The sequence below is a fragment of the Colias eurytheme genome, chromosome 31 (genome assembly GCF_061535395.1).
Source record: "Colias eurytheme isolate Ceu_HAF_F1 chromosome 31, ilColEury1 Martin Lab GWU primary, whole genome shotgun sequence".
NCBI lineage: Eukaryota > Metazoa > Arthropoda > Insecta > Lepidoptera > Pieridae > Colias > Colias eurytheme.
Window position 1 is genome coordinate 413,247 of NC_143010.1, and position 12,766 is coordinate 426,012.

At 36.8% G+C, this 12,766-nt stretch overlaps 1 protein-coding gene across 1 annotated transcript in view; it reads left to right on the forward strand.

Moving 5' to 3' along the window:
• The window catches only part of alpha-Cat (catenin alpha), a 49,128-nt gene that overhangs the window by 1,983 nt on the left and 34,379 nt on the right, over positions 1–12,766 (forward strand). The window contains exons 2-15 of the mRNA XM_090118810.1: positions 1,025–1,197; positions 1,832–1,978; positions 2,881–3,047; positions 3,732–3,941; positions 4,884–5,007; positions 5,084–5,145; positions 5,754–5,872; positions 6,603–6,687; positions 8,498–8,613; positions 9,476–9,593; positions 10,144–10,236; positions 10,488–10,644; positions 11,797–11,902; positions 12,418–12,512. Of these exons, the coding sequence (XP_089974936.1) occupies positions 1,029–1,197; positions 1,832–1,978; positions 2,881–3,047; positions 3,732–3,941; positions 4,884–5,007; positions 5,084–5,145; positions 5,754–5,872; positions 6,603–6,687; positions 8,498–8,613; positions 9,476–9,593; positions 10,144–10,236; positions 10,488–10,644; positions 11,797–11,902; positions 12,418–12,512 (1,768 nt within the window). The 5' untranslated portion in view covers positions 1,025–1,028. The remainder of the gene's footprint in view (positions 1–1,024; positions 1,198–1,831; positions 1,979–2,880; positions 3,048–3,731; positions 3,942–4,883; positions 5,008–5,083; positions 5,146–5,753; positions 5,873–6,602; positions 6,688–8,497; positions 8,614–9,475; positions 9,594–10,143; positions 10,237–10,487; positions 10,645–11,796; positions 11,903–12,417; positions 12,513–12,766) is intronic.

A 12,766-nucleotide genomic window follows, 5' to 3' on the forward strand; every position in this document is an offset into this window, starting at 1 on the left:
GTTCCAAATAAAGATAGTAAAGTCCTAATTCCACCCTATCCTTTTGTGGCAATTCACGACGAGGATTTTATGTACATGGAGGCAGAATGCCCGAAGTCTGGCCTAGGGTATCTATGTGAGGACAAGCTGAACCATCATAGATCCAAAAATGAGTGCCTACATCAAAGCCTATTACTACGAGTGTTCAAGATAATCAAAAAGAAGAAATAGAACACCAATCGGCGGAGTGTGAAATTTCAGCGATATTAACGAGCCTTGCCCGCCAATAGTCGCTGAACTTCAGGAGGGAGGTGTTATGTACCTACATATAACACGCCTTAACTATTAGAGGATGGATGCATGGGGCCACCCAAGAAGGACTTGCACCTGTTAGCAATTGCGACATCGCGCACACCTGCGATTCCAGAGAGTGTTGCGGCAATCATCACCACCGCGACGCTGTAGCTGCCCCACCGTGGAGGACGAGCACTCTTGGTTCCAACATTGAACCGGGAGGGACGTAGTTTAAGTTAGGAATAATTTATAATGTAAATTTTTTTACAATAAATTATTAATAAGTAAATTTCGGTTTTTTTTGCGCCTTCGCGGGTCGGTCAATATAATTAGTGTCTAAGGTTCACATTGTACAAACAATAATGTTTTGTAGTGGAATGAGGGCAAAATATTATTATTATTTTGTTCATACAATTTAATTACTCAATAGGTTTTAAAATACCTTAAATCTTTTAAAGGCTTACACGTATGTTGAAATCATTTGCATGGAAAGTCGGATAAAATATGAAATATGGTATTATTATGATTGATTTGTTAGACGTAACTTTTGATTTAATATTTTTGTGGATGAGTAGTTGGCATTATGTATTTCATGTCTGAACATGCTTAGCTGTCGAATACTATTCCTCAATAATTATCGAATGTCATATCTTCTGTTGAAAACGAATTTGCTCTCCTAATATTACTCGCAAACAGACAGACTTTGCAGCATTATTGCAGCATTATTTTCACACAATATTTCGACTTCCAGCGTAATGTCGACAATAACCGACCCCTACGGGACCACGGGGACACTGTCCCTAAAGTGGGACCCCAAGAATCTGGAAATACGCACTATGTCCGTGGAGCGGACACTTGAGCCGCTAGTGTTGCAAGTGACCACGCTGGTCAATAGCAAGGATAAGACGGCTAAGAAGAAGCGACGTGAGTTTGTTTTTTATAATTTTTAGTGTGAGAAGTTGTTTTTAAAACTTTTGTTAGCTTCAAATTCAAATTACATTTATTTGCAAGACTGCAGTTACAAATATAAGTGTTGTTATTACAATATTATAGTGCTAATACATTCTACCAACAAATATTTAAACAGAAATAAATTCAATCCTTCCTACTTAATAATATTTGTGTAAAAGAGTAATAAACATCCATACTCACAAACTATCGCATTATAATATTAGTACGATAAAAAAAGTGAAGTCCCATATCCCCTAAAGGGCAGAATATGCACTATACATCTGTTTCACTGATCAATTTTCTTTAGGGACAAACAAATAGGTGATCAGCCTTCTGTGTCCTACCATACCGAGACATTTTTTTTTATTATTCTCCACCGGGAATCGAACCCAGGACCCCTGGTATTACCAGGTATTACGCTCACGCGTCAAACACTAGTATAAGACTCGGCACGTAAGTCTAGCGGTGACCTTCAATGTTTTACGACAAGTTCGCCTAAATAGATCCCTTCCACTTCAAGGTGAGCGCTAAACTTACGTGCCGTGAGTGATACCATATTACGGAGATAACTATTTTTCAATGTTTTATTTTCGTTCATTTCGCACAGCCGGTAAATCGAAACGGGCCAGCGCTCTAGTGGCCACCGTCGAACGGGCGACGGAGATTTTCATAGAGCGAGGTCAGACGATCGCGTACGAGAATCCGGAGATCACGCAGGAGATGTTGACTGCAGTGGAGGAGGTGCGGAAGGCTGGTGAGTTTGTGACATTACATACGTTAAAATTGTTTTTGACGTGATAACGTCTTATAATTCGATATAGCCGGCTGCACGCACGAAAAAACATGACTCATGCGGCGTTACCTCGCTCTGAGGCGTTCCATGTAAGGCTTGAAGTGCAAGCGAGAGCGCGGAACGAGCGACAAAGAAGCACAATCGGACGTTGTCACGTTCAACTATCGTCAGTAAACCGACTTTACAATACAGACAACCAATTTTTTTAATTTAAAGGTAAAGTCAGGTTGACATTTATTAAAAGTCAAGTTTATATAGTCAGGGATTGGGCGTATTCAGAAAGAAAGCTTGAAACTTATAAGCGCTTATCGGCGCTTGTCATGTTCATATATTTTCCTGCGCGGGTTACCAGCGCTGACAAGCGCCGATAAGCGCTTATAAGCGCTTATAAGTTTCAAGCTTTCTTTCTGAATACGCCCTATGTAATGGTAAACAGGGGTGATAGTAAACAACTAACAAAGATTTTTTTTCTATAATCAGTCAGATGACTTTGCAAACGTTTGAAAAACTGGAATCGGAACTATAAAATGAAATATTATTTGCAGTAATTGTAAAAGAAGAGCTATTTAGAGTAGGTATTAAAAGTGTGAGTTGTTCCCAATAACTCCTGTTCACAATAATTACCCACATTGACCCTATACAAGTTCTATTCAAAAACAAGTTCACATCAATTTACTTGAACAATTTTATAATTGTTTTAACAATGTTATATAACCTTACAGATTATAAAGAGCGATTGTTTTTTAATTACATGCATGCGAGAATTAATTTTATTAATTTATTTATATTATAGAGTAGTTTTTATATGTATTATATTATTTACTTGGTAAAAAAAAGCAATGTAATTCCTCTGTCCCTTCCAGGTGCAGCGATGAGTCTAGCAGCCCGTGAGTTCTCCGAGGAGCCCTGTGCATCATCAGTCCGCTCCAGCATGGTGCGAGCTGCTCGGAGCCTGCTGTCTGCTGTCACCAGGCTGCTGATCCTCGCTGACATGGTGGATGTGCATCTGCTGCTGTCGAAGCAGAGAATGGTGAGATCCTGTGCATCATCAGTCCGCTCCAGCATGGTGCGAGCTGCTCGGAGCCTGCTGTCTGCTGTCACCAGGCTGCTGATCCTCGCTGACATGGTGGATGTGCATCTGCTGCTGTCGAAGCAGAGAATGGTGAGATCCTGTGCATCATCAGTCCGCTCCAGCATGGTGCGAGCTGCTCGGAGCCTGCTGTCTGCTGTCACCAGGCTGCTGATCCTCGCTGACATGGTGGATGTGCATCTGCTGCTGTCGAAGCAGAGAATGGTGAGATCCTGTGCAGCATCAGGTCGCTGTAATCACCAGTTTCAATAGACGAGAAATAGCTATGACCTGCAATGGAATAGAATATTTCTTATTTTATAGTAATAAAAAAGTGTGTGTTCCAAGCATACGTGTGTACATGAAACTTCTTTGGCTAGGTTCGAAGATACCAAAATCGTCGCCTTACTCAATGACGTGATGGTTTTGCCATGACGCGGCCACTAAATTTTACTCTTCAAGCGCCTAAAGAAGTCACTTCAACAAATATACAGTAGAAGGCTTTCGATATCATTATAAAGGTTTTTGATATCTGCAATAGTTACGGAATAATCGCCTGTGCACACTTAACGATTACACCCTGTATAAACTTTCGCATTTATAATATTAGTAGGCTTATTTAAAACAATTAATTTCCCTTCCCAGGTTGAAAAAGACCTCGACAAGCTGAAATCGGCATCATCCCAATCGGAATTGATAGAAAGTGCCCGTCAGTTTGGCCGTTCAGCGAGTGAACTGGCCGCTCAGGCAGCGAAGAGACAAAGGGAACTGAAGGAACCGAGGATGAAGGATGAGTTGGCTGCGGCGAGGGCTGTTCTGAAAAAGCACTCTACTATGCTGCTTACTGCTTCCAAGGTATGCACGGACAAACTGACAAACTGTGACAAATATAAAGCGAGGGTATGCTAAAACAAACTGATGAAGTTACCCTCTATATGTGTGCTAAATTGTAATCGGTTGAGTAATATTTGCGTGAAAGAGTAACAAACACACACACACCCTCACAAACTTTCGCATTTATAATATTAGTAGGATGTGTTCCACACACTATTTTACATGTATTCCACTTATAATTATTGTTCATGTACACGACATATTATTCTATATGTATTCTATTGTGGAATACACATAGAATATGTATTTCGGAGATTCCTCGCGATTAATTTCATCGTCCGCCATGATCGTAAATAATAAAAAGAATCAGTGCGCACAACTGGCGCGGTTGGCTGTCGGGTGACGAGTGTCGTTCGAACTGACACCCCCCAACCTGCCAAACTACTGACTCAAGTAAGAGCTAGCGCGCACGAGCAACTTTGTCTCCGCAACTATTTTGTCTCCGCAACTATTTTGTCTCCGCAACTATTTTGTCTCCGCAACTATTTTGTCTCTCCCACCTATGGGCTAGTATGAAAGTACGCGCACGTAGCGACGCAACTCCCCATACAATTGATGGGAGAGACAAAATAGTTGCGGAGACAAAGTTGCTCGTGCGCGCTAGCTCTAAAATGTCATTGTCACTTGTCATTGTCATAAATTCATTCGATGTCAATATTAAAAAATAAAAATACTCACAACTTTACCAGTAGATGGCGTTAATACCAACTGAATAAATCAATACTCCGACATGTATATATCTACTTAACATTCTACCGTGTATTCCACCCACTAGTCTACATGTATTCCACTTACTATTTATCCAAACAAAGAATTTTGTTTGTTCCGTCTTATAGTGTCAAACAAATTTTTTTTCTTTCAAATAACTTAATAGAAAAATTAATTGATAATTCATTATACCAGGTATATGTTCGTCACCCGGAATTGGCCGCAGCCAAAGCTAACAGAGATTTCGTACTGCGCGCGGTTTGTTCAGCTGTTGATACTATATCGGCGGTCGCTCAAGGCAGGCCTACGCCTAATGGTGGTGAGTTTTATTTTGTTTGTTTGTGTGTTTTTAACCGACTTGATATGATTTTTTATAATTTTTTCACGTATTATAGGTACAAACCGTGTTCCAGTCGAAGGTCCGGGAGAGTTGGCCCAAGCTCTCGACGATTTTGACGTGAGTTTTGATTTATTTTCAGTTCAATAGACATTGTTTTTTTGTCTTTTTGCAAAATGTCTTACGCGAAATAAGAACGCGACAGCCACAGATTCGAAAAAAAAAACAAAAAACTTTCTAATACTATAATTAAGACAAAATTACAATTAAATATTATATCTAAATATATTCTAATCTATTCGACGATCGAATATAGAATGAATTTTTAATTAACTTAAAATAACACGAGTCGCCGAATTGAGGTCAGCCGTCGTTCTATCCACAATACGCTGAAACTGCAGCGTCGGCAATCTTCTTCTGTTAGGTATATGTAATTCACGTGCAATTTATATTTAACAGATTTTCTTGTGTTGGGAGCCATTGTATGTTTTTATAAAAAAAAGATTAGAAATTTTTTAAAAATAGAAAAGAATCGATCACAAGGCGAGATTCGAATCCGCGTCTGTTTTTGTTCTGTCGCCTCGATATCGATTTTTTTAATTTATAACGCATTTGAAACAAATATCAAATACAGGAAAGATTATATTTCTGTACTCATTTTTGTTACAATAAAAAACTTTAATATTTTTATATTAATTAAATACCTACAATAAGTATATATATTTCAGGAGCGCATGGTTATGGAGCCACTTGCCTATTCCGAACTGAGAACTAGACCATCGCTGGAGGAGCGGCTAGAGTCCATCATTTCTGGCGCAGCACTTATGGCTGATAGCTCTTGTACCAGGTACTTACATATTATATTTAAATTTTATTGAAAATGATGGCTTGCATTCTACATGTGTTCCATTTTGTATTCTACATGTTATTCTACTTGTGTTAACTTGTATTCTACATTTGTTACACTTTTTATTCTATGTGTTAAAATTAATATTTACATGAGTTCCATTTAATATTCTCTGTGTTCCACTTACTATTTTACATGTATTCCACTTTCTGTTCCACGGAATATCCAAAATATCTTCAGCTTTTGCGCTGATTCTACATGTATTCCAGTCTGTATTCTACGTGTGTTCTGCATACAATTCTACGTGGATTCGATTATAGCTTTTATTATTATGTTTGTTTGTCAAATTGACTGTATAATATAATCATCTCATATAAATGTTTAAATGTTCATCAAAAAGTAATACATGTTTGTTTATTTATCTTTTTACAGGAATTTCTTGAGCGTATTCTACACGTGTTCCACTATTTTTATACGTTTCGCTATATATTACGTGTGTTGAAATCCGATACATATATCATATGAAGATACATATAAAATACTAGCGGTCCGCCCCGGCTTCGCCCGTGGTACATGTTTACGTTTTCTCGACATAAGAACCATCCTCGTACTTCAAGGAATATAATAAAAAAATAATTATCGAAATCGGTTCAGCCGTTCTCGAGTTATGCGCTTACCAACACATTTTGCGATTCATTTTTATATATAAGATTAATTTATCTATTCCCAGGGACGAGCGTCGTGAGCGCATAGTTGCCGAGTGTAACGCGGTTCGTCAAGCGTTGCAAGAGCTCTTGCACGAATATATGAGCAATGTGAGTTTGTTTGTCTGTTTATTTAAAAGTAAAAAATATTTGTTCAAAAATCAAGCATACAATCTTGTTGATACTTATGGCAATAGGGCTGTTAATACAGTAAATTGAATATAAATTATTTGAACCAAGATGCCCATACTAGACTCGTGGCCTGTATTGTGAGCATCAATACAAAATATAAAGAAACAAACAAAATTTGCTTATAACTGTTCTGGGGCCGGAACCTCTTATTTCCAGACAGTTTACGCCGTGAATTGAACTGACTGGCAAATTCATATTATGAACGCGACAACCAGTCATGGATATAATATTTGTAATATGAATTTGCCAGACAGTTCAATTCACGGCGTAAACTGTCTGGAAATAAATGGTCATAATACGGCCCCTAAATATCTTTATATCAATTTTATTATCAGTTTTCTGTATATTTTGTGTAGGAATACAGTGTTGTTTAGATCTCTGTTATGAGTTATGATACATGTAATGTACTGTATGCTCTAAATATTCTGAAATGTATTCTTTATATTCTAAAATGTATACTTTACATTCTACGCTCTATCTTTTATATTCTAACTAGCGGCCCGCCCCGGCTTCGCCCGTGGTACATATGAAAAATAGATGTTGGCCGATTCTCAGACTTACCCGATTTGCACAGAAAATTTCATGAGAATCGGTCCACCCGTTTCGGAGGAGTTTGTAGACTAACATTGTGACACGAGAATTTTATATATTCTAATATTTATTCTTCATACGTCAGGAGGTTAGAGTGCAACAATCCGGGAAGCTCTATATGTAATATAAAATAAAATATACTTTAATTAATAAATATACTATGTAAGTTTTTGCTGCACAGTATCAACTGTATGCTCACCTTTTTTGCTCTTTATTCTGAACTTTATGCTATACTAGCTGTTGCCCGCAGCTTCGCCTGTGTGGAAAAGATAAATTTTCATGGTACAAACTTTCATCCCCTATTTGATCCCCTTAGGGGATGAATTTTCTAAAATCTTTTCTTAGGGGACGCCTACGTTATGACATCTACCTGCATGCGAAATTTCAGCCCGATACGTCCAGTGGTTTGGGCTGTGCGTTGATAGATCACTATATCAGTCACCTTTGAGTTTTATATATAAAGATATTCTTAAGTGTATTTTAAATTATATTCTAATCTGTATGTTTTATGTTTGTTCGTCTTTCTACGCTCTATGATCCCTATTTTTTGTCTATACTTCTATGTTAAAAATATGTATTTTTCCATATAGGCTGGTAGAGCAATCATAGAAGCTCTATATTCTAATATTTATTCTATAAGTTTTGCTCTATATTTTAAACTATGATTTATGCTCTTGGCTCTACATTCTGAGCTATATGTTCTGTATTTTTATATTTATTCTTGCTTTTCCATACTTTAAGCTTAAAGAGCGGAAAAATCGGAAATTCTCTATGTTCTAATATTTTATCTTAATTTTTTATATATTTTTCTATACTCATATACCCTTGTACTCTAATTCTATGTTAAAAATATATATTTTTTCCACACTCCTGGTTGACGACGCGGTTGGCGCAGTGGTAAAGTAACTGCCTACTGAGCCGACGGTCCCGGGTTCGATCCCCGGTCAGGGCAAATATTTGTGTGATGAACTCAATTATTTGTTCTTGGTTCTGGGTGTTATATCTATATATGTATTTATTAAATATTATATTTATCGTCGCCTAGTACCCACAACACAAGCTTTAATTAAGCTTACTGTGGGACTAGGTCGATTTGTGTAATAATGTCCTATAATATTTATTTATTTATTTACTCTAGGCGGGTAGAGCGGAACAGTCGGAGGGTTTAGAGCGTGCCCTAGAGCACATGTGCCGCAAGACTCGGGACCTGCGCCGGCAACTGCGCAAGGCCGTCGTGGACCACGTGTCCGACAGGTATACAGACAGACAGACATACACACTAAATAACTGTAAACTCAAACATTTATATATTCAACTAGCGGTCCGCCCCGGCTTCGCCCGTGGTACCTACATGTTTAAACTATCCTATCTCTCAAGTTGGATCGAACTGCACATGGTGTGCGAATTTTATTATAATCGGTTAAGTGGTTTAGGAGTCCATTGAGGACAAACATTGTGACACGAGATTTATATTATATTAAGATTAGACTTCTTCGAGAAGCACTTTTGAATCGTCATAACAGAATTTTTTAAATTACCACCGATTCGGAAAGCAGTATCTATGGAGAAGAACAGGCAAGAAACTCCATAGTTGCTCTTTTAAATCATGTCAATATTACAATTCAATTTTACATAATATTATGTAACTTAATAATATATCATAATATGCCAACGAACTGCTCAATTTTCTTTTGTCACTCATTTTATAATTCTATTAGTGGACTTATTTTAATTGGCGATTTATTATTATATAGTGTTAGACGTAACTTTTAATAATTTTGTGGATGAATAGTTGTCACTATTTCCTGTCAAAACATGCTTAGCTGTCGAATACTATAAAATGCCGCTTTCCTTTGACTCGTGGCGCATTCGTACGAATCGTGCCTAGGGGCTCGGACGTTGTTTATACGACGTTCGACCCAACTACCTTCACTTTGCTAATAGTCGTTGACTTGCTGCGGTTTGTTATCAACTACCTACATCAATTAGGTAGCTGTGTAGAATTGCAGTACATTCTTATTACATTCAAACTAATATTTAACCCGGCCTCGCGTGTTATTTCTTATAGTCTTATAGGTTATTACAGAAATAAATAAATAAATTTGTTTTTCCATAGCTTTTTAGAAACGAACGTACCCCTACTGGTACTGCTAGAAGCGGCTCGAGGCGGTAATGAGAAAGAGGTCGAAGAATATGCGATTGTGTTCGGTGAACATGCTGGGAAACTTGTTGAGGTATATAATATTAAGTATAATAGTTTGTTTGTTTGAACACGTCATTATCAGGAACTAGCTTTGCCCCGCGGTTTCACCCGCATGGCTCTGCTCCTGTTGGTCTTAGCGAGATGATATGTAGCCTATAGCCTTCCTCGATGAATGGGCTATCCAACACTGAAAGAATTTTTCAAATCGGACCAGTAGTTAAAATTTAAATTTATAACTAGTGCAGCACAGAAGGCGGCCTTATCACTTAACAGTGATCTCTTCCAGGCAACCATATATAGAGTTTAAGAGATTTTTTGTTTTGATTGAATGTGTAAATATCAGGAATTTGCAAACAGAGCAGCAGAGCAGACGAAATTGAATTGAATTTTTGATCGAAAAATATTATTTTTATTTTTTATTGTTGCGCTGTGGTCCTTCGAACCGGATCTATGGATCGTGGGTTCAATACAATTTACGATACTCATATATTGAATTTACAAATATTATATTCCAAACGAATTTCTGAATATTTTTATTTATTTTTTTATATATGTAATTAACATTTTTACTTCTCCAATAGGTTGCAAATTTAGTGTGTTCAATGTCGAACAATGAGGATGGAGTTAAAATGGTGCGACACGCGGCCGGACAGATTGAAGCTTTATGCCCACAGGTATGGAATAATAATTATTATTTGGATTTTTGAAGTGAAACTTCTTTATCGGGTTTGGAAAAAAATTTAGTGTAACATTTTTTCGTTACGCGTGACATTTTTCCGTTACGTGCCATCTTTGATTCGACGTATTTCTGTAACTCAACTCAAATTATTTTTTGAAAAATAAGGTCATAGAGAAGTTTCACTTCTTACGTGTGTACACGTGTACACGCACACATTTTTTCATTATTTTTTTTAAACGCGGGTAGGTGATAAACGCGTGTCGCGTGCTGGCGGCGCGCAGTCGGTCGCGCGTGGCGCAGGAGAACGCGCGCGCGTTCGCCCGCGCGTGGGAGGCGGCCGTGCGCCTGCTCACCGACGCGGTCGACGATCTCACCACTATTGATGACTTTTTGGCTGTTAGCGGTGAGTTTTTTATATTTAAATTGGAATTTATGCAATTTTTGTGTGTTTTTAAGCTATTGCATAGCTTCTATCGCGGGCCTTGAGCGCGGGGACCGAATCCAGAAATTCCGTAACGAAAAACCTCACGCTCCCCAATCCGACGGGCGCGGAGGTGTGGCTTGAAGGCATAGCATGCAATAGCTTTACCGCGGCAATCCCCGAGTGCCACACGTCTTTTTTTATTAATATTATGTCTCCAGCTATTTACGACTATGATCAAATATTATGTTTCGATAGCAAATGTGTTGAATTCCAATTTGGTTGTAACATGTTCATGTTTTGTTCTTTCTAATCGATCTAGATAGATTTAATTTATAAAATTGTAATTTCTGCTGGTAACTGATACAAAAAATGAATGACTTCCATGATTAGTGCAAAAAATGAAGAATGAATGAATTCTCTTCAAAATAAATAGTAAAATGTATGTTTTTGTCACGTTTACCAATCAAGACTAGTTATAATAAAAAATAAATGTAAAAATCTGCCCAAAGGCAGAGTTTTTTAATGTGCGATACAATTGACTTTGAACATTACTACCAAATCATAGGTGTTAATTTCAATTAATGTTGTGTACAACACTGCTCGAACATTTTTAGTTGGCTTTTTACAGACTATTGCGAGTCTAATTGCTTATACTGCGACAATGGCACAATATACTAATTATGAATCTATTTATTCTGGAAACATGGACTCACAATTATAAATTTTACTTTATTTCAATTAAACACAAAATTACATTTTATTGAATAGCCGGATTTCTTAATATTTGAAACATTAGATATCATCATATTTCTCTCTTTGCCTTTTTATGTTCACAGAACAAATTATAACATTCTGAAGGCTATTTTTCTAAAATATGTTTTTTGTTTATTGAAGTGAAACTTCTTTATCGGGGTTGGAAAAAACTTTAGTGTAACATTTTTTCGTAACCCGTGACATTTTTCCGTTACGCGCCATCTTTTTCTTATCCCACGCGTGATTCGACGTATTTCTGTAAAGTTTCATATATGTAGTAAATTATTTTTTGAAAAATAAGGTCATAAAGAAGTTTCACTTCTTACATGTGTACACTAGTACACGCACACTTTTTTACATCAATCTCTCCGTATATAGAGAATCACATCCTAGAAGACGTGAACAAGTGTGTCGTAGCACTACAAGAAGGTGACCCGGATTCGCTCGAGCGCACCGCTGGCGCTATACGCGGTAGAGCTAACCGGTAAGTTTTCTTATTACTGGACTTGACAAAAGCGTTTGACTTCATATTCCATGAATATTTACTGGATTAAAAGTTGAAAAATGATGTAATATGTATCTTAATAGGTTCCAGAGACAAGCATATGATTTTGAACATTAATTAAATAAAAAAGTAGTGTCTTTAATTCAGCATACGAATGTTCAAAATGCGGTGTCCCACAGGGTAGTATTCTTGGTCCTGTCATATTTGTTTTATTTATTAATAATATTGTGAATGTAACAAATCATTGATTAATTTAATTTGATAATGGTATAAATGTGACATCTGAGAAGAAGAATAATGTTTATAAAATCAATGAATGGTTTAATTTTAATAATTTAAACATAGCAGCGTTTTTTACTTAAATTTTTCAATACGTTTTTAGATAAGTTTGTGTGAAATTATACATTTATTTATCTCGAAGGATAAGAATATCGAATATTTATTAGCTATAAGTAATTTTATTTGTTTAATATTTTTGTCTGTTTGTCTGTCAGTGTGTGTTCGGTAGTCACGCAAGAGATGGACAATTACGAGCCGTGCATCTACACGAAGAGAGTTTTGGAGGCGGTCACTGTGCTGCGCGATCAAGGTATGTGTTTGTATTGATACAAAAAATGTTTATATAAATTATAATGAGTTTATATTGTTTTATGTTCATGCAAAACTGTGTAAATAAAAAAGTACGTCTGATTTTTTTGTGTTAACACATTTTTGTAGTAATACAATTTTTTTTAATCTAAATACATAAATGGATAAATTTTGAATTCGATTCGACATGACAAAGTTGCATGTACGTACCTTGTCGTAAACTGCATGGATTTTGATAAAAATTTACTAGTAATT